This window comes from Chanodichthys erythropterus, chromosome 6 (assembly GCF_024489055.1).
Source record: "Chanodichthys erythropterus isolate Z2021 chromosome 6, ASM2448905v1, whole genome shotgun sequence".
NCBI lineage: Eukaryota > Metazoa > Chordata > Actinopteri > Cypriniformes > Xenocyprididae > Chanodichthys > Chanodichthys erythropterus.
The window spans coordinates 12,600,112-12,628,014 of record NC_090226.1 but is presented as its reverse complement, the minus strand read 5'-3'; the positions used below and the strand labels follow the sequence as shown (position 1 = coordinate 12,628,014).

Sequence of the window (27,903 nt, the reverse complement as noted above, 5' to 3'; positions counted from 1 at the left end):
TCATTTATGAAGGAAATGTGCCGAAGAACGTCAGTAAAGTGTTATATATTTGCGCAAATTATTTTACGCAGGACTGCTTCACAAACAAACTGGATTTACACAAAAGAATAATATGACAGTATATGAGTGGAATCAACTTAACTCCACAACAACTACATAAATGTATCCACTAACTAACCTTTCAGATACGTCCAACTGCATTTTAAATGCTGTAACTTCTTCCACAAACAAACATTGCACATTATTGTCTTGAGACATGATGGAGTCTCTCCATCAGTGTCCAAGTCCGGTTCGAACTTGTAAGACTGAACACCGCTACTGACAATTTCTGACATTTTGGCTGAGTGAGATTCTCCAGTTTTGTTGCTGTTGAGTATCCAAACGAAGCACGAGCTGTTAAAGCTCTGCCATCTTTTGGAAAGGGGGCCGGGAGCAGCAGCTCATTTGCATTTAAAAGGACACAAAGGACAAAAAGGACAAAAGTGGTATGTTTTTGCTCATACCCAAATAGGGGCGAATTTGACAAGCTGTAATAAATTATCTGTGAGGTATTTTGAGTTGAAACTTCACAGACATATTCTGAGGACACCATAAACTTATAATACATCTTGTAAAAAAGGAGAATAATAGGTCTCCTTTAAAAGGTTCACTATAGTTGCGCTGGCCAATAAGGCAGACATCTTGGACTTACACCTAGCTGTTTGAGAAGACTTCAAATATAGGACAGGAGTAGCATGGACCACTTTTCTGATACTTTTACATCCTTTCACTACCTCCCATCATCTTCTGCATGTTCTCTTACATCTTTGGCATGATATGACATTGAGATCGCACCTCTCAAGCATTACTTAATCTGAACAGTGACTTGGCCAATTTACAACCTTAGACTTTCCATTAGGCATTCAAGCGTGTGCAGATGTCATTCCATTAGACTTTTTCTCATTTGCCATGCAAGTGTTCGTCTCTAGGGACGCAGAGGATCGCAGCCGTCTCTCTCAGCGTGAGCTGTGAGCAAAAGAGCTCTGCTACGCTTACTTTTCATATTCACACTTTTCGCATCCGATAGCTTGCGTTTAGAGGCTCATTTTAATGTGTTTGAGCTCACCAAGCGAGAAAGTGAACTTAGTGTGATACCTCACTTTTTTATGTAGATTTGACACCTGCGCACCAACCAGCCGGAATTGTGAATAATGTATTATGCTTTAGCTGTATTGATTTTTAGAGAACTGTTTCCATTTTAAAAGATCAGCAAATATATATTGTGTGTAGATTTATTTTTCCCTCCTGAGACTTGATGTGTATCTGATTATGGTAATAGAGTCCATTCATTTATGAACCAAAGTTTAACATACTATGGCCAATAAACTGTTGGAACAAGCAAATTGATGACAATGCAAAGACAGCATCCATATGGCTCTGAATTATGCAAAACCTGATATGAAATGATGTGTCTGCCCTTGGCTAGGGAGAAAATATTTATAATATGCAAAAGGTAATGCAGATAAGATGAAACCTCCTCACTTCAGAACAGTGGTTGGTTTTTAGGGCCATTCACACCTTAAAACCCCTCCAAATTATTGAATTCAGGTGTTCCAATCACTTCCATGGCCACAGGTGTATAAAATCAAGCACCTCGGCATGCAGACTGTTTCTACAAACATTTGTGATGGATTGGGTCGCTCTCAGGAGCTCAGTGAATTCAAGCGTGGTACCGTGATAGGTTGCCACCTGTGCAATAAGTCCAATCGTGAAATTTCTTTACGACTAAAAATTCCACGGTCAACTGTTAGTGGTATCATAACAAAGTGGAAGCAATTGGGAACAACAGCAACTCAGCCATGAAGTGGTATGCCACGTTAAATCACAGAGTGTGGTCAACACATGCTGAGGCGCACAGTATGCAGAATTCCCAACTTTCTGCAGAGTCAATAGCTACAGACCTCCAAACTTCTTGCATAGAGAGCTTCATGGAATGGGTTTCCATGGCCGAGCAGCTACATCCAAGCCTTACATTACCAAGTGCAATGCAAAGCCTCAGATGCAGTGGTGTAAAGCATGCCGCCACTGGACTCTAGAGCAGTGGAGACGTGTTATCTGGAGTGACGAATCACAATTCTCTGTCTGGCAATCCGATGGACGAGTCTGGGTTTGGTGGTTGCCAGGAGAACAGTACTTGCCTGACTGCATTGTGCCAAGTGTAAAATTTGGTGGAGGGGGATTATGATGTGGGTTGTTTTTCAGGGGTTGGGCTTGGCCCGTTAGTTCCAGTGAAAGGAACTCTTAATGCTTCAGCATACCAATACATTTTGGACAATTTCATGCTCCCAACATTGTGGGAACAGTTTGGGGATGATCCTGTTCCAACATGACTGTGCACCAGTGCACAAAGCAAGGTCCATAAAGACATGGATGACCGAGTTTGGTGTGGAGGAACTTGACTGGCCTGAACAGAGTCCTGACCTCAACCCGATAGAACACCTTTGGGATGAATTAGAGCGGAGACTGCGAGCCAGGATTTCTCACAAAACATAAGTGCCTGACCTCACAATATATATATATATATATATATATATATATATATATATATATATATACACACACACACATACACCTCAGCTATAACAATCATGGCACAAAGAAACAATATTTTTTTTAAATCACTTTCAGAATAAATTGCGTTATCATCTGTTGACATGGATGCTAATATAGTTTTCATTATAGTTACCTTTATAGTTATTGTTCTTGGTCTGAACAGGCCTTTATACAGTGGGGTCCAAAAATCTGAGACCACATTGAAAATCTGGCAGTCCACATTAAATATTTAAGGTTTAAAATCTAATTTTAAAAAATTAGCTACAATAATAATAAATAAATATTTTATATTAATATTTAATATGCAATTTAAAAATAAAATGTTTTAGGATTATACAAAAAAAATGTTATAACAAATTTAATACAATTCTGCACTACTTCTAGGTTCACTAATCAAACTCTCATTCATGACGTTGAGCATGTGAACTTCTTGCTGAAGCACAAGATACTTGTTGGATAATTTCAAATCAAGCTGGATAACATGACCAACAGATTTTAGACAAACTCATGGAGGTCTGCTGTCATTAAAGGGATAGTTCACCCAAAAATGAACCCAAAATTATCCCATGATTTACACACTCTCAAGCCACTCTCATCCTGTCAAGCCATGTTCTCTCAGACGAACACAATCAGAGATATATTTAGAAATATCCTTAGTCCTCCAAGGTTTATAATGGTTGTAAATGGGGGGGGGGGGGGGGTAACATTTTAAATTAAAAAATAATGCATCCATCCATTAAAAAAAAGTAATCCATAAGACAGAATGCGCAAGTCGACTTGCGCCAAATGAGTAATCCTACAACGCGGTGTACGGTCATCCGCCGGAAGCTAGTTATTTGAATTTATAAAGTTATAAATATGGATATTTTTCTCACAAAAATGCATCGCTTCGCTTCAGAAGGTTATTTAATAACCCCCTGGAGTCGTATGGATTACTTTTTTTAATGGATGGATGCATTGTTTTTTACTTCAAAACGTGGCCCCCCCATTCACAACCATTATAAAACATGGAGGGCTAAGGATATTTTTAAATATATCTCTGATTGTGTTCGTCTGAAAGAAGAGAGTCATATACACCTAGGATGGCTTGAGGGTGAGTAAATCATGGGATAATTTTGGGTTCATTTTTGGGTGAACTATCCTTTTAAAGCAAAAAAAAGACAAACACAAATACTAAAAAAAAAGAAAAAAAAAAAGAAAAAAAAAAGAAATGTAAGAACCACAAAGGAAATGCTTGGTCCAATTCTTTATGGGTTTTACATTTTGGAGTTTCTTCTGGATATCATCTCAATCATCAGAGTCTGACGCTCTTATCAGTTTAAGTTCATCACATAATTGCACATGAGTCTGAACTTCAATCTCAGTCTGATAAGCCTAATCACATTCTCAAAAAGAAAAGGCACTGTATTGATTTAATTTTTGCCTTGTTAGAGGTGCTTGCAAAAGTAAAGGAATAAATATCTTTTTAATCACTGATACCGTGGGTTAGGGATTTCAACAAACCTATGTATCAAACTTTGCTGCATAACTTGTCCCACACCATTTAAGCTAATTATACTAAGCTTTTAGCTTGATAAACAATCTAATTGGATGATGAAGACAGGGGAAAATCCTAAATACTTTGACAGAGAGAAGAGAATGTCATAGAAATGATTCTGACTAGGGCCAGAACCATCTAGAACAGCCTCAGCAAACTTACAAGGGGCTGCAAATTAATATATAATATTATAGAATACTGTAATATGTAATATTATTAATGTTAATATTGTTATGTTAACATACAATCATAATGTAAACTGAAATAATATCTTTTATCCCCCTCAATAACTATTGTTTTTAATGTAAGAACATACAGTTCTTGAAACTTCTGGAATCACAAAATCATCTAAATCAATTATAATAATAAAACACTGTAGATCACATAAACTTCACTTGTCATCTAAAGATGGAGGACAGCCGAAGAACAACTGGATGCCACATCTCTCCATTAGGCTGTCATAGACCATTAAACATCGGCTCGCTTTCAAGTTTATATTCTGTCTGTGTCTGCCTGCAACACGAGGTAAACATTTAGAGTGTTTGTAACAAAGTGAAAAAGTTATTAGCGGCAATAAATGGTTGTGTGGCTCGTAAAAGGTCAGGAGAGTGGAAAAGTACTTGTTCGCACAAAAAAAAAAAAAAAAAAAAAAAAAAAAAAAAAGGAAAAGTGAAATGAAATTGAACCCAATCCAAATCCAGCCTTGCAACAAACATGACTTTTCGTGGCCCTCAGCCCTTGGCTCAATAACGACGGAAGGATGTGAGCAGAACACAAATGAACCCGAAGCCCTGATTAAAGGAATGCTGTTTTTTGAAACAGGAGGGGGGCGGCTTTGTGTTTAAACTATGAGAGAAACTCCCACATACGGCAGGACACAGGAATGTGTATCTGATTACATTCTGCCTGCTCAGCCTCCGGCTCTCTCATGTAAACAGTCACCTGACTGAGAGAGAGAGAAAGAGAGAGAGAGACTAAGAGGGACCGAGAGAGAGGGAGAAGCATTACATCAGTGCGCTGGTAAAGAGGAATGTGGGTTCACTGCAGTGAGATGCCTTAAACCCATGTGAAAAGAGAGAGAGGAGGCGCCATGCTGTTCATACAATCTCATTCATTTAGAAGGGTCCCGCTAATGACACCTGTTCAAACACACTGTGTTTCTTCTGTTACTTTCGCTCCATCTGAAAGAGTCTGAGCCTGCAGAAGACCACCGGGGGGAGTGCCACCCACCACTGGGCTGCCCTGCACGCTGTAACCCCTATAACATCATCAACCTGACACAATATCAATACGCTGGTCCTCGCCTCACACACAGACACTGTCCGAGCCGCTAAACATGACCTCTAGCCTGAATTAAAAACTGCCTTGGGCTATGAAATCTGTACAACAGAACTGGAAGGATCTCGCCACACCTAACTTCCTTTCAGAGAACATGAAGTGAAAGTTGAGATAACCAGCAAAAATGATGAGTCACAACATACAATGATAAATGAACTCACATTTCAAGGTAGTTTTGGTAACAATTGCAATAGGGTTCAATTTGTTAACATTACTTAAGGTATTTGGTTACATTAACATTAACAACAATACTTTTACCACATGAACAATTATTAATCTAGGTTAATATTGTAAAAATGCTACTGTTCATTATTAATTCATGCTCTTTTATAATACATACACTGCCATTTAAATGTTTAGGATCAGTAGGATTTTTTTGTAAGAAGAAATTCATATTTTTTATTCAGCAAGGATTCATTTAAATTGAAAGTAAAGACATTTATAGAATGATTTCTGAAGGATTGTGTGAAAGGACTGTAGACTGGAGTAATGATGCTGAAAATTCAGCTTTACCAAAGGATTAAATGACATTTTAAAATATATTGAAGTGGAGAACAGTTATTTTAAATTGTAATAATACTTCACAATATTAAAAAAAAGTTGTTAATGTATTTTTGATCACATAAATGCAGGCTTGGTGAGTATAAGAGACTTCTTTCAAAAACATTTTAAAATATCTTACCGACCCAAAACATTTGAATGGTGAATGCTTACAAATAAATGTTGTAAAAAATACTGTTCAGTAGTTAGGTTTCATGAACTAACAATGTTAAAGTCCTGTTAAGTTTTTGACAAACACGGGTCATGTGATGTCAGGATATACCAGGATAGTCATCTTGACGTGATAGTTCACCTAAAGATGAACATTTTTTATCATTTACACATCTGTGAACCATAAAAAGATATTTTGGAAAAATTTTCTTTTCTTTTTTCCCCATACAATGGAAGTCAATAGTCATCAAAACTGTTTAACTATCAAAATTCTTCAAAAATCTTCTTTTGCAGAAGAAAGAAAGTCTAACTGGTTTGGAATGACAAAGTTGAGTAAATGATGACAGAATTTTAAATTTTGGCGAAATATCCCTTTACCATGGAAACGTGTAGGAGAATGGCAGTTTTAAACACTATCCTGTCTGACACTGGTTGACAAACAGACATTTCCAGCCAAACCTCACAGCATCAGTTAAGCCAATATTGCTGTGCTGGGCTTGTCGGGAAGCTCAAATCATTCAACAAATGTCTGTATTTCAGTTGTCTGAAAGCTAGAAGCTAAGATAAAAAAGTATTTTAACATAAAAAAAGACACACTTTACCTTTAACTAAGTTTAAGTATCAGAACTGAACCACGTGTTTCATGTTATTCCCTGCGAATCAGTCAGAGACAAGAGTTATGACGACAGCCGAACCCAATGCTAGCTTTCCTTTTTTCTCTCTCTCTCTCTCTCTGGCCTCTCTCTGCCTGATATGTCACAGCTGCATTGGAAAGCCATCCCACCGGCTACCCGGGAAACGGGACGAGGCAGTGAAGAACGGGATCAGCTGCCCCCGTCCTGCCCTCTTTACTTTCTTCTCTCAACAAAAGCTCATTCCCACCCACAAACCCTTAAAACTGAACTATTCTCAACAGTAACAAGTTGAACTGCAGCTCACAGACCAAGCAAAACTTGACACACGTCTTACCGTGGAGGTGGTGATGGTGGTGATGGTGGTTCTGCTGGTTGTTCTCCAGGCCGACAGGGTTGCACGCCCCCAACTCGGCCAGTCTGCGGCTGGTCGCGGAGAGCTCAGAGCGCAGGTTGGTCACCTCCTGGCTGGCTGACTGAATGGCCCCATCGATCCGCTGAGCCAGCTGCTTGTTGTCCTCCATCATTTTCAGGATTTTGCCCTGAGAAGCAAATCCACACAGAGGTGCATGGTGTCAAGGGCTCAGTCAGGGGGTAGAACAAGCCGTGGGTCCCCTGTCCCCCTTTATCTCTCCACGGCTGCCACAGTTTAGACCACACATACAAAACACGCGCTGGAGAAGAGGAAAAAAAAAATCCCAAGTCAGACTCCCCTCCTCCTTATCCCAGCAGAAAAGACCTAATCACTACCTGTCCTCTGTTAGTGTGTGAAAGAGAGCTGAGAGTGCGATAGAGAGAGAGAGAGAGAGAGCATGTGAAAGAACGCCACGGACAGACGAAACAGCAGGTAGAAGAGTGAGAGAGTTCCCGCTGAAAAACCGCGCTCCCAGCAGCTGCTTCCAGAGAGAACACAGTGCATTGAGAGATGACATGCTCTCTTTTAAACGGAGCGTACCATGTGAGCTAGATTTCTGGGGGAGAGAGGGAGGGAGCTAAAGTGCGTTGTTTCTGAAACTCTCTAAACTGCAGGCTTCGCCTCGGAGAGCTTCCCTGTTTGGATTGGTTTGTAACAAGTAAGTAACTGTTCTTATGCGGCTGAGGTGGAAACAAGACAAGACTTTTTTGCACTTCCTTGATCCCTTGACAAACACTTGTCAAGCTGGATACATCTATTCTCTCAGACAAACACACTCCCACCCCTTTCCCTTTCTCTTCATTACATATTCATTCTTTTGTCCCTGGGAAACGCTCCCCCACTCTTGAGGCTGCAGATGGGGGTGGGTCGACTCAACTCAGGGGGAGAGGAACCAGGCAGGCCTCTGTGCTCGACACGAGGGACGGCTATTAGTCCGGCCCCCTGCACGCAGGAAATGAAGAGAATTACACTGAAAGCAATCAATCTCCTTGCAGGGTCAAAAGTTTGGGGCTGATTTTGAAAAGCCTTCTGGTCTTCAGAAGCAGACCCAAAACGGTTTACCCTTTCCCAGAAGTCTTACACAACAGATTGAAAAGTCTGTACTTAAAGTATAGGAATCAAAGAAGCTCCTATGATGTTCAATGAGACGTTGGCCTATGTTATATTTGACATAGGAAATCATCCGTAACCTTAACTGACCCATCATCTATCCTAAATATTTAGCCTTTTGACCAGGTGTTGGGGGAGCCATAAAATCTGGTTATACTTTTTTTTAAATGAATTTATTTATTTATTTATTTATTTATTTATTTATTTATTTATTTATGTGCAGCACACTGTGCAAAAGCCACCATTAGATGTTGTCTTAGCAATGGTATAATGGCCATATATAATTATTTATCAGTCTCTTTATTAGAATGTAACCAGAAAATACAGGAAATTTCTATGCAGTATTAAAATTTGGGGGGGGAAATGGCTTAAGTTAAAGTGGCAAGTATTTAGTGACCTTCCCTTACACTTGAGCAATAGCAGGAACCTGGCTCTCTTAAACCTAAATAGCCACTTTTCCACTGTCAGGCCAGTGCAAGCCAGGGGTTTCAATGGGCCAGGCTAGGCTAATAGCCTTGGAGCTGTAGCACCAAAATCACGCTGCAATTCCACCGTCGGGCCAGAAGCTCCACAGCGCTTCACTAAAATCCGCCCCGTAACGCCTCTCTGGAACAACAAAAACCATGATTTCACCGACAAATGGAGGTTTTTAATCAGAAAACTAATCTGAAAGAAATCACTGGAAACTTGTGATAATAGCGGCCATTTGTTGGCATTTTGTTGTTTATTTAAAGATTTACAACCCAAGCATCGAGTTTTACAATAATAAGTGATAAATTGATCATAAATAATTAATTTGTGTCAAGACTAAATATTAGTCACAGAAATGAAGTGGTATTTACCGTTATTTCACAAAAGAAAGAGGACACACATACTTATTTAGTTGAGTCTGTTTCTGTTTATTTGTGGTCACAGGACAGTATGTTTACATTACATTTCCACCAAAAATATGACCTGAGGAGCTTTAGCACTCTCTTCAGTGACAGTCCCAACAGTTATATTTTCAGTCAGAGAGAGAGCTAAATATGATTATCAGACAAATTCGAGAGACGAGACATACTGACACATAAAATAAATACAAGATTGTGATAGCCTGATTTCTTCAAGTGGTCATATTTACCATGTTTACTATGGTAATAGCGCGCATAGTCTTTTGCATCAATATAAATATGTCTGCCTTATACGGTGATCAGAATCCACATTGCATCACAAACAGAAGTTATTTCAAACAGTCGCTGCTATCTGAAAGTGAGTTTTGAGCTCAAATTATTTTAAAAGTCTTTAATGCTGATGTTAGTTGGTAACCTATATGTGCTGCCTTCTCCAGACTCAGGTAAACTCCGTCTTTGTTTGTAACCACTCACTCATACCGGAGCTGGCCCGCTTTAGACCAAGCTATTCGGCGGGCCAAAAGACCATGGCCGTTGGCCTCGAGGAAGCCCCGATGAGGTACGATCAAGCCCTCGAAGTGAAAATGTGGAAATGTCACTGGCCTTGGCACACACTAGCATGCTCGCCTTTGGCCCGACAGCGGAAACGTGGCTAATGAAATGGAAAAGGACTGGAAGGCCAACTTTCAAAATATGATGAGAAGTTTCTCAGAGTTTCTTCTTTGAGAAACTGGAAGAAGTCCAGGAGGACACACTAAATACTGATTTTTGCTGAAAGAAGCCATTTTGTTCTGATTTTTTTTTACATTCTGTGTACATATTTCCTGTATTTTCTGCTTGTATCTTAATAAAGAGGCTGAATATAAATAGGGATGGTCATTAAAACATTATACAATATTATATCAATTAATGTAAAAAAAAAAAAAAAAAATATATATATATATATATATATATATAGATGATATTATCCAAAGTGACTTATACTTCTTTATAACAGCTCTTGTATTAATCAAAGAAAATATTATAAAAATCGAAAAATAAATCTTACAATAAAAAATATAATTTAAAAATAATTTATGCATTTTGCAGATGATTTTATTCAAAACCACTTACATTGCATTTAAGGTACACATTTTATCAATTCATGCATCCCTGGGAGGAAAATAAATAAATAAATAAAATGAAAATAGGAAAATATACAACTTCTGTCCAATAAAATAGCCTAATCGCCATTTTAAAAAAGGACAGACCTGTTGATATGTGCTCATCAATCAAGCCATTTCATGCATGGGTCTTTCTTTTTAAACTGAACAGAGCTAGTCTTGGTGAATGCCTACCTATTAAACTTTTCCTGATAATTTACTCTCCCATGTCATCCATGATTTTCATGTCTTTCTTTCGTCAGTAAAAAAGAAATTAAGGTTTTTGATGAAAACATTCCAGGATTATTCTGCTTATAGTGGACTTCAATGGCCTCCAAACCATTGAAGGTCAAAATTACAGTTTCAGTGCAGCTTCAAAGGGCTTTAAACTATACCAGACGAGGAATAAGGATCTTATCTAGCAAAATGATCAGTCATTTTCGGACAAAATACAACTGTATATGCTTTATAAACACAAAATAACACTTTGAACGCAGTGTTAATTTCATTGACGAATAATTTGTCATAATTTTCGTCAACGACATTTTTTCACGGACGAAAACGAGACGATGACTAAAGAAAAATGCGTTTTGAATGACTAAAACTATGACTAAAATCTACTCTAATTTTCGTCAACGAATAAAAACGAGACGAAAATGAAAGAGAGGGACGATTTGGGAAGATATCCAGTCAGAACGGCTGTCCTGTGTGGAAGATGCGCACATTTGAATTGTAATATGCTGATCTAACCGCGGGAACGCGGCGCTATTGCACGCTCTACAGGCTCATGCAGCAGCACATCTGATTGCTGCGCAATTAATGAATAGTGCACATTTATGCCAAGCGATTGCCTATAAGCTAATGTTGATGAATTATGACAATGTTTACTACACAATGTTTATATGGTAGCATGTTTTAGACGGTTGTAAGAATGCATATTTATCTCCCTCATGAGCAGCCTGCTACAGTGCAGACTGCAGACATTTCAGAATAAGAGTCACGGTTTATTTCGGGATGGTTTATAATTATTATTTTTTTCCTGGTCATTATTGTTATTTTGTTTAAACAATAAACTGTATTTAATTTAATTTCTGTTTAATTCATAGTAAACTACTGTATCTTCTGTCATAGGAAGGAAAGACTAAGAACATTATTTGACACATTATTCAATATATTTTACAAGTATAAGGGTTATTATTGTTAACTAAACCTAAAACCAAAGAAATCTTCATTACTTGAAATAAACATTAACTGAAATAAAAGATAAATATATAAAAATGTAAACTTATAAAAATGTAAACTTAATAGTTTCTAAGCTTTAGCTTAACCTGAGGTATTAAAATAAACAAAAAATAAAAAGGTTATAGACATTATAGACAAACTAAAAGACATAAACACAAAAAATTACTAAAACTTTTAACTAAAATTACAATGAAAGCAGGAAATACCAAAAATCAAATCTAATAAATTTTTTTTAATTAAATCTATAACAGTAGCCTACCTCAATTAAGTGTGTCAATCCCTGAAAAGTACTGAATTTTGCTCTTTCACGTGTTTTTGCACTTGAACGGTCAAAAACCGTCTGCTTTGGTGAGCAAAGTACAGTTGGGTGAACATAAGTTTGGGGAATATCAGATGTATATCAGTGTATAGGATCTGTGTATTGTTAGAGAAATGCTTTATGCATTACAATTTAAACTAAATTAGATTTTAGTCGACTAATTCTACTGTAGATTTAGTCAACTAAAATCTTATGATATTTAGTTGACTAAAACTAGACTAAAATTAAAACAATTTCCGATGACTAAAATATGACTAAAACTAAATGGCATTTTAGTCAATAGACTATGACTAAAACTAAATCAAAATTTGCTGTCAAAATTAACACTGCTTGAACGTACCTCCAGTTTCCGCATTCTTCAAAACGCTTACGCCGTATGTCCTACACCTTTCCTATTCCCTATTGTACCGCGTTCATTCCGTAAGTTGAATAGGAAAGGCGTAGGACATACGGCATAAGCGTTTTGAAGAAAGCGGAAACCGGAAGTACGTTCAAGGCGATATTTTGTGTTTATAAAGCATAAACAGTTGTATTTTTTTCGAAAATGACCAATCATTTCGCTAGAAAAGTTTATTTAAAAGTGAACTAATCCTTTAAGCTTTAAAGCTTTACTTTGAGTGCATACTCACTAAATGAAGATGAAATATGCATGCGGAGACAAACAGAAACTTAACTGAAGCGTGCACATAGTAAGTGAACTGGATTTACAGCCTCATCTATTTTGAATTGAGGGTGGTAGAATACCGTTTCAGACAAATTTAACCCCTACCTATGACTATATTCAACACCAGCTTTTAACGCCATTGGTCTTATATTCTACCAGAAGAAAACATTGGCTGAAAATGAGCAAAATCACTCAATCCCAACAGCAAATTGATGGGGTGTGTGAGTGAGAGAAGCAAATCTGGTGAACCATCACACCAAAAACACAGCGAACACCTATCATTTCAAGACTCTGCCTGAGAATCATTGGTATTCACAGGAAGCGATGCCAGAAATGAATGAGGCACAGCATTAGAATCCATACTAAAAACAAACATTAAAATATGACAACAAACTAAGCTTTTACTGTCTGTGGGTTTTCATTTACATCCGTCTTACTTGTAATTGAAAGATGGCTCAAATGTAATGCTATGAAACAACAGAAGTCACAAAGTTTTTTAGTAGGTTTCAGACTGATTGATTTCCATCAGAAATGAACTGGAAAGAACGCCACATCTGCTTTGCTAACACCATTCATGCTGAGATTCAGGCTGCAGCTGAAAAAGGTACTGAGGCAGAGCTTTGTTTTCAAATCCCAGCCCCGAAACCACTATAGTCACACAAAATAAAAGAGCAAGAGAGTTAGAAAAAGAACGAGAAGGAGTGGTGGAGAAAGAAAGAAAATGGAACATGTATAGGAAAATCTAGTCCAGTGCGTTTCATATTCTGTGGCTTTTCCATTCTGCAGAAGACAGAGAAAAGATCTCAGTCGTATTAAAAGTCACCTCCATTGACTGAAACACACCAGGCCTCACAAAAGACCCGGACTGAACAATGCTGAATGTCAGTGGGAAAAGGACAAAGGGCAGGAACTGGACAGCTAACAGTTGTTCCATGGCTTTTACAACAAGGCCTTTCCCCAGGCTCTGCTGTTCTCACCTGCCTTTTGCCAAGAATATGCTCAAGCTGCTTACCAAGCAGAGGGAAGCCAAGGGTGCTTTCATGCTTCCTTAAAATACATGAAGAAAACCCTCAGAACTGGGAGGTTTGATTCATGAATAGGCTATGCAGTTTAGCGTCAGGCTTTTTATGATGTCATTAACATAAGTGGAAATTACACTGGCTAATAATAACAAGTGGCATGACATCATAAAATAATTCTGATTGGCAAGAACAGAGTCACAAGCATTTCACTAGCAACTATACTAAGGTGTGACAAAGAAAAAGAAAAAAAGTATATAATATACTGTTCAAAGGTTTGGGGTCAGTAAGACTTTTTTAAAAATAAATTAATATGGTAACACTTTAGTTTAGGGTCCAGTTCTCACTAAAAAACTACAGTAGTTGCTTATTAGCTTGCATATTACTAGGATATTGGCTGTTTATTAGTACTTATAAAGCACATATTAAAGGGTTAGTTCACTCAAAAATGAAAATTATGTCATTTTATAACGAGGAAATTATGTCATTGATTATGAGGGTGTCATGTCGTTCTACACCCACAAGACCTTCGTTCATCTTTGGAACACAAATTAAGATATTTTAGATGAAATCAGATGGCTCAGTGAGGCCTCTATTGCCAGTTATGTCACTGAACCTTTCAAGATCCAGAAAGGTATTAAAAACATATTTAAAACAGTTCATGTGAGTCCAGTGGTTCTACCTTAATATTATGAAGCGACAAGAATACTTTTTGTGCACAAAAAAAACAAAATAATGACATTTTTTTAACAATATCTAGTGACGTCCGATTTCAAAACACTGCTTCGAAGCTTTACAAATCTTTTGTTTTGAATGGTTTACGGGTGAGGAACGACATGATGGTGAGTAATAAATTACATTATTTTCATTTTGGAAGAACTAACCCTTTAATGCTTTATTCTGCATGACCATATTCTACATCCCTTAATCCTACTGAATTCCTAAACTTAACAACTACCTTACTAACTATTAATAAGCAGTAATTAGGAGTTTATTGAGGCAAGTCATAGTTAAAAGTTAGTTAATAGTGAGAGTTGGGCCCTAATCTAAAGTGTGACCATTAATACTTTTATTCAGCCAGGATGCATTTAGTTCATCAAAAGTGACCGTAAAGACAATAACAATACAAAAGATTTCTGTTTTAATTCTTTTGAACTTTCTTTTCATCCAAGAATCATGAAAAAAAATCATGGTTTCCAACAAAATATTAAGCAGCACAACTGTTTTCAACATTGATAATAATCTTGAGCTCTGTCATCACTGGAATAAATTAATTTTTTTACTTTTATTAGTTTGTACTACATTTTTGATTAAATAAATGCAGCCTTTGTGCACACAAGATACTTGTAGAGCATAAGATGTCACAAATATTTAAAAAAAAGTCTTACTGACTCAAACCTTTGAATGGTTGTGAATGGCATCCTGGCTCAAAAACTAAAATATAAGTAAAATGTTTGTAAAATTTAAAATACTCATTAAAACATCTGCCTTCATTCATTAAACACATAAATGTCACTAGTTAGCCATAAAACTATAGACAGCTCTGGGCATGAAATGACAGAATGAAAGAGACCAGTGTAAAAGTCTCAGCAGGAGCTACAGCTTAAACTGACTTTACAGCACATTTCTGTGAGATCGGACACCTGGAGGAATTGACACCCGTTAGTATCATAAAGGAGAGAAACGGGAAGGTCCACATGGCTCTGAGTCATTAGTGCAGTTCAATTGGACCCAGGCTGTCAGCGCTATAATCTACAAAACTGGAAATTGGATAAGTTCACAGAACTAGGGCTATATATGCTTTTTAAAGATGCAGAAGTAGGTCACATACTTTCCACATTATCACTTGTTTTCCCTATACTCCTTTTATCCCTTAATACTTAACACTAGAAATGTCATTAGGCAAATGTGTACAAACTCAGTGCTAATTAAATTCACAATTCAAAGACAACAAATGCCGTTCCTAAAGTCCCATCTGGATTTGAGAAGTAAACAATAATGAATTAAGAAGTTCTTTCCCCATCATTTATTGCTAAATGTGAGTTTGGCTACAGGATTGTTTTGTGTATAGGGCGTTCATGCTCATCTGAACACAGAACAGAATTAAACCATTTTAAACATCAAATGAGGCATTTACTAAATAAATTCACATTAACTCAAATGTGTTATTTAAATAATATATAATTATCTAAAAAAAAAAAAAAGTTAACATTGGCAGCCCTAAAAACACTAAAAAGCTAAACTAAAAAACACAAAAACCTAAACTGTCACAGAGTGAAAGCTAAATTGAAATGACAAACTAACCCTGACTAATTAAAAAACTATAATAGCCTGGCATCAGGTGATTACTCATTGCTGGCACATCCACTGACAGGACCCAGCCGCATTTCCTCTCATAGGGCGTCCGCTTCTCAACTGAAAAACTTTCCAAATAGTTATTATTCGCTTGTTCATTTGGTTGCAGCTGTAGATAGCATGTGATTAAGCAAGTGCACTTAAAACAAGGTATTGATAAACGGCCACGGTGAGAGGCTGGTCTGGTTAATTGAATATCGACTCATGCCAGGTAAACTGGAATATTTGCTGTTTTGCTCTCCAAGAGAACAAGAGAGTTTGTTGAGCACAGCCAACTTTTTATAAGGCTCTTATCAGGGAGCTGTGTGAAAATCCTTCGGCTGCCAACTCAGTTTCCTCACATGTGTCAATGTGTATATGTGAGGGGGCGTGAGAGGGCTGAGTACAGAGAGATCATGGGCATGTGTGAGGTCAAGGGCTCTTCCCACAGACTCTTACAACACTGAATCCATGCACTAGCAGGGTGTCCAAAACCACAGGAAAGAGCAATATCATTTCCTGAGTAGGACTTGAGCTTGTTGATGCAGAACAGGCTGAGCTCATGTACTTTTTCACTCTTTCCTACAGGGTGGATGTCCAGATGATGAGGATTTGTTGGTTTTGGGAGATATAGGAAATGATATGAATGAACTATATCAATGACCATTTAAGAACTGATAAGATATACTGAAGGGTAGTTGACATGGAAGCTTTTTTTCAACCAGCATCATGACTTTTTTCTTTTCTTTTTTTTTTTTTAGATTTATTTTTGGTGATTTTTTGCCTTTATTATGATAGGATTGTATAGAGTGGACAGGAAGCTAGGTTGGAGAGAGAGAGAGGTGATGGGATATGGAAAGGTCCAGAAGCAGGTACTATATGTCGATGTGCTGCCCACGAGGCTATCAGCACAGACTTCCCAAAAGTATTTCATGTCAACGGTCATGATATTATACACTACCATTTAAAAGTTTGGGGTCAGTAAAACATTTTTTTTAAAGTCAGCATGAAGTTGCAATAATCTTTTATTTCCTATTGTGATGTATATCCAAGAGAAATGGCTTCTAAAATGATATATATATATATATATGTTGAAATGTTGTAATTGTATATATTGTCAGGTTTGGTGGGTGGTGGAAGGAACGAGGACTCAATTGCAGGGAAGAGGGCTTTTATTTATAATAAAAAATAAAACAAAAACACAACAAAAACAACCCCGTGGGGGAAAACAGACTAGAACTAAACTTGACCGACTTGACTTGACTAGACTTGACAACACACAAGGAGAAATACGACAACGAACCAGCACAGGACTGCAAACACAAGGAGAATAAATAGGAGAGCAAACAAGGCAGGTAATGAGGGAGGACAGGTGGGGCAAATCAACCAATAATGAGGTAACAAGGTGGGCGGGGTCAAGACAATAGACATGAGAGCACATGGCACAAAGAAACACATGACAAGCCATGTGCTCACACCAAACAAAACAAAGACACAAGCACATGGCCAATGAAGACAAAATCACAAGCCATGTGCTTACACAAGACGAGACATGAACACGTGACTATGAAAACTCATAAGCCACGTGTTCACACAAAACAAGAGAACATGAGAGCATGCAGCCCGTGAAACACAGACTGCGTGCTACACAAGACAACACCACAACATGAAAGCACGCGGCAGATGGAAATAACCGCGTGCTACACAAAACATGAGACAAGAGTGCACGGCAAGTGAAAGTACACACAAACCGTGCGCTCACAATAAAGACAGGACTGGGAGCGCGAGTGTCCGAATCCCGACACGAAACCGAAACCAAACTAGACACGAGTGCCGGGATCCGAACGCCACGCTCCCAACATGAAACAAGGCACGCAGACAAGAGAGTGCACAGCCCCGAGAACACTCGAGACTGTACGCTCACACAAAAACACGACAAGAACGGGAGTGTCAGAGCTCTGTCACAAAACCAGGAAATAGACTAGACCGAAGTGACAGAACCCTGACAATATATATGTTCAATGTTGAAAACAGTTACAGTGGCAAGAAAAAGCATGTGAACCACTTGCAGAATCTGTGAAATTGTGAATAATTTTAATAAAATAAGAGAGATCATACAAAATGCATGTTATTTTTTATTTAGTACTGTCCTGAGTAAGATATTTTACATAAAAGATGTTTGCATTTAATTCACAAGACAAAAAAAAAAAAAACTGAATTTATTAAAATGGCCCCATTCAAAAGTATGTGAACCATTGATTCTCAATACTGTGTGGTTACCTGGATGATCTACGACTGTTTTCTTGTTTTGTGATGGTTGTTCTTGAGTCCCTTGTTTGTTCTGAGCTCTGTTCTTCAGAAAAATCCTCCAGGTCTTGCAGAAATTTCAGAAAAATCCTCCAGGTCTTGTAGAAATTTCAGTTTTCAAGCATTTTTTGCATATTTGAACCCTTTCCAGCAGTGACTGAATGATTTTGAGATCCGTCTTTTCACAATGAGGATGGTTGAGGGACTCAAACACAACTATTAAAAAAGGTTCAAACAGTCACTGATGCAACATGAGGAAACGCAATGCATTAAGAGCCGAGGGGTGAAAAATTCAAATATGAAATTCAAAATACCTTGATTTTTCGAATTCAATTATCAAGGTTAATATCAAGGTTCAAATTCAAATATCAAGGTAAATTGTACTTAATTTTTTTTTCCGGGAAACATGCACGTATCTTCTGTTGCTTCCGAAGGGCAGTACTAAATGAAAAACAATGATATTTAATCAAAATAAGAAAAAATTTGACATCTTCATCCTGTTCAAAAGTTTTCACCCCCCGACTCTTAATGCATTGTGTTTCCTTCTGGAGCATCAGTGAATGTTTGAACCTTTTTTAATAGTTGTGTTTGAGTCCCTCAGTTGTCCTCAGTGTGAAAACACGGATCTCAAAGTCCTACAGCCACTGCTGGAAAGGGTTCAAATATGCAAAAATGCTTGAAAACTGAAGAATCTGCAGGACCTGGAGGATTTTTCTGAAGAACAGAGCTCAGTTTAGCTGCTCAGAACAAACAAGGGACTCAAGAACAACCATCACAAAACAAAAAACAGTCATAGATCATCAGGTAACCACACACAGTATTGAGAATCAATGGTTCACATACTTATGAATGGGGTTATTTGAATAAATTCAAATATTGTTTTGTCTCATAAACTAAATGTAAACATCTTTTATGTAAAATATCTTATTCAGGACAGTAATAAATAAAAAATAACATGCATTTTGTATGATACCTCTTATTTTATTAAAATTATTCACATTTTCACAGATTCTGACATACTTTTTCTTGCCACTGTATAGTAATTATTTTGTGAAATTCGTGATACGTTTTTTTAATTATTATAACAGCATTTATTTTAAATAGAAATCCTTTTTAAGTCTTTACTCTCAATTTTGGTCAATTTAATCCATCCTTGCTGATCTTACTGACCCCAAACTTTTGAACTGTAGTGCATCTACTGTATATGGAATCCAATTTAAACCAATCCAATTTATTAAAAAGACAATTGTGGCTTTATATGTCCAAATTGATATTTCACAACTGCAAATTTTGTCTATGTGAGATGTATGTGAGACATAAATGTTTATGTGAGAGAAGTCAGCTCTTTATATATATCTATGAAGTCTTATCTATATGAATTATTTATCTACTGTATAGGTAAGTCTCATCTACAGATATTTCACAATAGTCTGCTTGTGCTTTTAAAAGTTTCTGGCAATTAGTTAATAAAGTCTCTAGAAAGTTTCTGAAATTGCAAGCTGTGCAGTCAATCACTCATTTAAGAATGGCAGTAACTTAAACTGTAATTATAGAGAGACACATTCATGCAGAAGAAACACTGTGTTCTCTGCTCAGCTCATTTAGTAAAATGAACAGAAACCCCCAAATTAAGAAAAGGCTAGTGCATTGTGTGAGAGTGTGTAAATGTCATAACTGGGTAGCTGCAAGTATATATTTCTGTGTGTGCGAACAGGAGAACATTTGTGTGTGTTTGTGTGTGACTGGCAGAACGCTGCGGTTAGCCTTTGGTTTGGTGTGTGTGAGGGACAGAGGGGCATTGACGCAGAGCAGCACTGGGGGCGGCAGACGGAAGCTGGTCCCTCATTCTTCATCTCTTATTGGACTGAATGAATGCGCTGACTCCTAAAATAACAAATATAGAACAATGGCAGAGCCCGAGGGCCTGGCACAGCCCTTTTGCAGCCCCCTCTCTTGCCACTTATCAGTCAAACTAGTTACTACATTCATCACTATTAACAGGCAGCAACAGGGCAAGATTTGGTCTCCGAAGAGCTCCTGTGAAAGCTACAAAGATGTGTAAATTAGAAAAGAACAATGTTAGAGAGTTAAGGTGCAAATAATTAGGCCCAGAACCCAGTCAAGCGTACACCTCCCAGCACACCACGTGCAAAGCCTCACAGGGAAAGAAACATGCTGTTTCTCATTAAAACGCTGCTGCTCTGCTGCTGGTATAACTGTTAACACTCCACATCACCATGGAAATAAACAAGTTCATCTCCTAGGCAACAAAAAGAGAAAACATATTAACTTGAATAATAAATGGAATTGGAGAACATTTAAAAATGATCCTTGCACTACAATCGATTGTAGGCTATGCTGATTTTTTGGTCTAGCTAGTTTAACCTATAGTGTTGTCGTTCACCAGCATAACCAGTTCATGAAACTGGCTTGGTATAGCAATGTCTTGCTAGTTAAGATAGTTAAGAGACCTGGCAAAAATATTCGTAAATGGCAATACACACAAATTGAGAAACACTAGCAAAAAACTCCAGGGAGCTAGCAAATTTTGCCAGATTAGTGGTCTGAAAGTACAAAAAGTCCTTCACTATCGTGTGTGTGTGTGTGTGTGTGTGTGTGTGTGTGTGTGTGTGTGTGTGTGTGTATATGTATATATATATCTATCTATATATATACACACACACACACACACACACTCACACACATATATATATACAGGATGCTATTTGTAGGGGGGGATGAGGGGGATTTCCACCAACAGAGCATATAAAATACCAAAAATAATATATTTTTTTTTTTAAAACAATCGCCAAGTAAATGCTGCGTTTTTATAGAACTGTCTCTTTATGACCACAACAAATGGGACAATTTTCAGACGTGCATTCCGACTTGACCTCAGCGCCAGGTGCCAGTCAAACGAGCGCGGAAAAGGTGCACGTGACAACGAGGGAGCTTCAGTTGAACAACAGTGAACTGCGGTCAGATGAGATGTTGTCAGTCTATGTCAGTAAAACAGAAAAATGAACACGACTGTCCAATCAGCCGTTATACTGTGCTTGTGGTGTGCACTCAAGAATTGCATGCGCAAATGCGCCGGCGCACGCTGCATAATTACTTTATTATAGCTTAAATAAGCGCAAAAGAAACTAAGAGCAATGATTCATTGTTCTGTTGTAAGTTAAGTCATGAAATTACCAAAATTGTTTGGTAACGTTAAAATTGTATTTGTTTTTGTTGTATTTGTATTTGTTGACATGGTTTTAAAGCTATTGTTATCCAATTTGTTGGCCTTAAAACGTCTTAAAAATGCACATATGTACACCAAGGGCATCTAAATTTGCTCAGGGGAGCAAACCGTACTCCCCTAAACTACATTTTCTGACCTCGGTAATTATGAAAAACTGCGTACGGCCCGGCTTATATTCTATCTAATGAAATCTGAGGTAAATGTGCATTTCTACAAATGTGCGCACTTTTGGACTAAAAGTTTGTGTGTATGCACTGTGATCAAAAATAAATGAGACCAAACACGATTGAATGTAGAGGGTTGTGTCTCGTTATTCTATTAATAACTACCGATTGATTTTGCATAATTCTATCTGAAATTAAGAATTATTAGTGTCATTGTAAATAGTGGTGCAGATATCTAAGCTATCTAATACTTCTATCTAATACTAGATTGATCAAAAGTAAGAGTAAAGACATTTATAATGTTACAATGCATTTCTATTTCACATTAATGCTGTTCTTTTGAACTTTCTATTAATCAGAGAGACCTGGAAAACAATGTACCACTATTTTCACAAAAATATTAAAGAGATAGTTCACCTAAAAATTTAATTTCTGTCATCATTTACTCACCCTCATGTCGTTCCAAACCTGTAACACTTTTGTTCATCTTTGGAACACAAATTAAGATATTTTTGATGAAATCTGAGAATTTTCTGTCCCTTCATAGACTGCCTTTGCAATTAAACTTTTGACGCTTCAAAAAGTTTATAAAGAGATTGTAAAACTAATCCATATGAATTGAGTCCAAATTTTCTGAAGAGACACGATCGCTTTATATGATGAACAGATTGAATTTAGGCTTATTTTCACAAGTCTACACACATTTCTGCTATATTTATTGGTGTATCCATGCAGTTATTTAAATACCCCTTTCCATGACAATGCATTCTTGTAATCAAAATGATCTCAGATAACCAATAACTAAACAGGACTGAACTGTGGTTGATCGTTTTGCGTGTCGGACAGTCAACGTGAGTGATTCTTGGCCAGAATGAGCAGCGAGGTAGACGCATAATATGCAAGGATTAAAAAGGCTGGCTAGGCGATAATACGGTAGGGGCACAACATACCAGCAACCAAAACACAACATATGCTGGTGATCAGTTCTGCTGATCTTTTCAGCAGAGAGCTGATCCATATCACAAGCAAACAACATCACAAACCCATTGACGCATCAAATGTAGCCCCCAGGTCCTAGCAAGGCAACTTCAGCTCAAACACAGATAAACCCAGCGTAAATGAAGCCAGGCAATGTTGACTTAGATAAGAGCCGGGAGTCTGACAGCAAGATAACAATCCATACCTCCCAAAGCTCAACCAATAGAACCATCCGCTCCAACGTTCAACTCCAGTGCTACTTCCTACTTCCACCAGCGTTCTAGATAGCGGCCTAATACCCTCACACAGCAGCGTGACTCCTCCATCCCGATAACACGCTCCAAGTCGCGGTGCAGAGATGTTATGGGCTCTGATGGGGATTATGATTAGACTTGGCTGGGAGATTTGAAAAAGGAGCGACAAGAAAGAAAGAAACATTTTTTTCTCCCTTGAACCTGTTGGCGAGCTTGATTTTGAAGGGGCCAAACCGTTAAATCAAGAGCGAATCCATGTCAAAATGCTGAAATGTTTGAAATGTAGGCAGGAATTTTATGACAGAGTACACAAGCTTAAATTCCTGGCACACCACTTAAATATAATCAGAAGATGGCCAGGCTCTAGCCGGAGATGAGATGCAGGTATCTGGTACAGTATAATGACGAGATGATAGCTAGGGAGATTTAAAAACCACGGACTCGATGGCATTATTCTCTCACTGTCAGGTCTAAGAAAGAGTAGACGGCTATTACTGCCACTGCTGCGAGTAATTGCCCTTTTCTGACAGACACAGTTAGACTAGCAGGTCTTGAAGCTCTTATTTGGTTTGTTCTTAACACATGAAAAGTTTTTTAAACAAAGAGTAAAAGGATTGAAAAGGATGGGCTTTCAAAACTTTTAATACTGCTGCTTGCGGGCAGTGCGAGCATGAATAAAACTCATTTATGGTTCAAAATCTGTTTGATTTTTTGTTTGGCCTGTGGCCACTGCGACATTCAAAAATTTGAATAATGTGATTTTGATTATGAAGCGATGAGATTGTTTTGCAAGTGGCGGCAGCGAACAGGGCATGAATGGAATGTGTGCGTTCAAGGGGGTTTGTGGGTAATGATTTAGAGAAATGAGAACGCTCATGTCCCCCATTGCAATGATGATCTAATCATTACCTCTGTAAAGTATTGCTTTTCTGATTTAGTCATGTGAATAAATAGCCCCATTACTGCTCACTTGTGCTCACAGCAAACAACGCATTCAAAAAGATCAATGAGTCGAAGGGGCTAGGGTGCATGACATGTGACTATTGCGAGCACTGCATTACAGAGTTCATAAGGGATGAAAATTGAGTTGATACAGTTAAACTAGATTTGCATTTCCTGGAGGAAATGCCAGTGTTTGCAGGGTAACAAAGAATTCTGTTATAGTATGAAATGCTGCATTACATTTCATTTTTATGACAGCCAGTGGACGTCTTGTTTTCGGGTCGGGTGAGTAAGTTTTGGATGCATGCATGCATGGATGGATGGATGGATGGATGACAAACGGATATAATACATCAGACTGAGTGCCATTCAAAACTGAAATGACAATGTATTTAAAAATTCCAATTCCATTCCTGAATTTGAATTGAGGTGCTGAATAGAGGCAAACAGGGTGGAGAGTTACAATTATAAATTGAATACAAGTATAATTCAAATGAAAATAGAGAAATCCCAATGCAATACAAAAAAGCCATATAATTTGGATGGATGGATGGATGGATGGATGGATGGATGGATGGATGGATGGATGGATGGATGGATGGATGGATGGATGGATGGATGGATGGATGGATGGATGGGTGGGTGGGTGGATGGGTGGATGGATGGAAAACAGATATAAAACCATTTGAGAACAAACACATCCCCAACAGGAATATATTAGGAATATCAATATTGTGCTGCCTTGCAACCACTGTAAAACACTGTTCACTATTCCCATAATATTGTTCTTTATATTGACTGTAAGGACAGCTTTTATATGCTTGGTAGCACTTAAAAACACCCTGCAGTTTTTGCACTAGGAGCACAATGAGGTAATTCATGTGTACCTGAAAAAGGCTGCAATGCAGCTAAAGCTAATGTGGACCTGCAGCTGTGAGTGAAACTGGGGGAGTAGCCCAGTGCTGCAGCCTTGATTCTTTTTGCTGTATTCTCTCCTCTTCAACATCACATTCCCTTTCTCTACCCTGCCCCCTACTGGCCTTCTGCTCTCATTATACCCTCACCCTCGAGGGAGGACACGTTGTCATAACTCCAAATTCTCTGTGTGGATTAGGATTGTGTTTTGGTCTCTTTGTTGTGGCTCCCTCCCACCAATCACTGGCTCGCAGCCCCACGGACGCTGCCGTTTAACACTGACAGTAACTGATGTGTGGCACATGGCGGTGCGAGGCGTGGAGGGGGAATGCGACGGTGTTGACACAGACGGTGCATGTCAGCGCTGCCCCCTTAGCACCGCCTGTGATGTCTAATTGATTTCTTCACTCTTTGAGCGGATGCAATTACAGCCCTCGCTCAAAGAGACCGGCTCAGTGTGCTCCAACACAGAGGCAAGGGAGAGGTCGGCTGAAGGCTTTATTACTTACATAATACTGCAAGGCATGTCTAAAGAAACACCGCCTGGTGAAGTCAGTGGTCACTGGAATGTCTAGTGACTCGTGAAATCATGCTGGATGAAATTCAAGAAGTAACTGAGCTTCAAAAGAAGAAAAAGTGCCTGTGAACAAACTTTTCCATTCAGACACTTTAAATGGCACTTGAGCAAGAATATTCACCTCATGGTGTCACTTCAACTGAAGTCTTTAAGTAAAGTCCATCAAGTTGTCTGACAGGCCTTTTCTGGGATACTTTGATTAAAAACAGCATTCATCTGAAATAGAAAGCTTTTGTAACATTATAAAAAAAAATTCCCAAAAATTTGGGGTCAGTGATATTAATACTTTTATTCAGCAACGATTAAATTGATCAAAAGTTACAGTAAATACAATACAAATTGCTGTTCTTTTGAACATTCTATTCATTAAAGAATCCTGAAATCCACAACTGTTTTCAACATTGATAATAATCAGAAAAATTCCTTGAGCACCAAATCAGCATATTAGAATGATTTCTAAAGGATCATGTGACACTGAAGACTGGAGTAATGATGCTGAAAAATCGGCTTGCCAACATAGAAATAAATTATATTTTAAAACACACAATGTTACATTATTTTTATTTTTTTTTGTAATCAAATAAATGCAGCTTTGATGAGCATAAGAGACTTCTTTCAAAAACATTAAAAAAAATCTTGCTAATCCCAAATGTTAGTGTATATATATATACATATATATACACAACCGGTCAAAAGTTCAGAATAATTATGAATTTTTATTGTTTTTCAAACAAGAAGTCTCTTATGCTCACCAAGGTTGAATTTATATGATCAAAAATACAGTAAAAAGTAATATTGGAATATATTATTTTAAATACCTGTTTTCTATTTGAATAGGTTTTAAAAATTTCAGTGTCACATGATCTTTCAGAAATAATTCTAATATGTTGATTTGGTCCCCAAGAAACCTTTCTTATTATTATCGATGTTGAAAACTGTTTTTGCTGCCTATCATGTTTTTAGAAATAATATTTGGAAAGTATAAAAAAAACATTTAAAAATCATTAAACATTATTTATTCCAAACTTTTGACCGGTATAGACATATAAATGGCAACATGGACATACCATCTTTAAAAAACACTGATAAAAATATAACCAAGACTACAATAAATACAGGTTCACTTGCAACAAAAATGAATAGTTTGTGTCAATCAAAAAAAAACAAAAAAGAAAAAGAAAAAAAAAACAGTAAAATAGAAAAAAGAAAAAAAATAATAATTCACACAATTTTCTGTGACAGCTTTAGACCCTGTAAACAGCTGCTGCCATTAGGTCTGACGATGTTTGTTGGTCGTGGTTTTGGAGAAAGGGCATGTGGTTGTGGGTATAGGGGTGGTCTAAATTAGGCGGGAGTTAGCCAAACAACCAAAATCGCTTACAACACCGTTAAAACCCTTCCCATTTCCTCTAGAAACATGGGGAATCAGGGAGTAACACTGCCAGCGGTCTTAGTCACCTTGCTCCCCTGTCTGCAGACTTTGTATGGCTCAGCATTCTAATCAGACCCTGAGGGCACCAAAAAAAAAAAAAAAATGCTGAGCAGCTCTGCAGGTTTAGGACTTGCTTTCCTCACCCTAACGGAGAAATTAGCCACCTCTGAATTTCTGCTAACCTGGATATACAGTAGGTGAGAACATAAGCTACAAATATAGCTGTCAATCTGTATAAAAATCACAAAGAAGTTCTACACTTACACCTTTTTGTTCCATATTGACTCATTTATCAAAAGCAGTCTATGTAGAATATATCAATGTGAAGACCATTTATTGTTCTTGTCAGGGCCGGTCACTAATGATAAATGTCAATTGCTTTGTGTGTATCTCACAGGATATTTGCGATGATCACTATCCCTTCAGTTCTGGTTCATATAAGACTGATTCAGCGCAGCCTCCCCATTCCCAGAAGTGATCAATCTTGGGGCCGCCAAAAATGTTAGTGCATTACATGATTTATAACAATTTAAGCCTTATTTATTGCATGATCAACTCAAATTCCAGAAACATCTTGCGAGGAGAGAGCAGTGGGAGGGCAAAATTACTGATATGTCATTTATGACAGAAATATTCCCATAACATTTCATTTCTCAGCATTACTGTACATGTCACTCAGCCCTAGATGATTATGGGATCTAATTCACAGAGGCAGCAAGAACCAACATGAGATTATATGCCAAGTTTACGGAGCACAGTGATTCTGTAACTTGATGAATCAACTGAGAAGACAAATGCACAGGATGTTCTATTACTTATGTTCCACTCAAATGTTGCCCTATAGATTAAAGATTTCATTTGCAATGCTCAAGACTGGCCTTTCTTTGAAAGTCAAGAATACCAAAAGGTAACTAGTCTTCCTGAAAATGTCACAGCCTCTGAGGAACGTTCAAGAAATTTCGAGATTGGGGCTGTCATGCCGGTCACGGCGATAATGCAAATATCAAAATGTCTAACCATCATACCAGACTGGCTCGTGCATGTTTTTCCAAACATGTTTTGTAGATTTGAATTCTGGTGGAATGAAATTCACCAAACAAAGCAGCCTGGAGACTTTCCACATTTACATTCATGGTGAGATA

The 27,903-nt window shown here is 37.7% G+C and overlaps 1 protein-coding gene across 6 annotated transcripts in view; it reads right to left on the bottom strand.

The window, feature by feature from the left end:
- kaznb (kazrin, periplakin interacting protein b) overlaps positions 1–27,903 on the bottom strand; it is a 182,868-nt gene that overhangs the window by 88,542 nt on the left and 66,423 nt on the right. For all 6 annotated transcript variants that reach the window (XR_010895334.1, XR_010895335.1, XM_067388090.1 and 3 more), the window contains exon 3: positions 7,148–7,352. Coding sequence is in view for 4 of the 6 variants with exons in the window: in XM_067388090.1 (XP_067244191.1) it covers positions 7,148–7,352 (205 nt within the window). In the remaining 2 variants the exon portion in view is untranslated. The remainder of the gene's footprint in view (positions 1–7,147; positions 7,353–27,903) is intronic.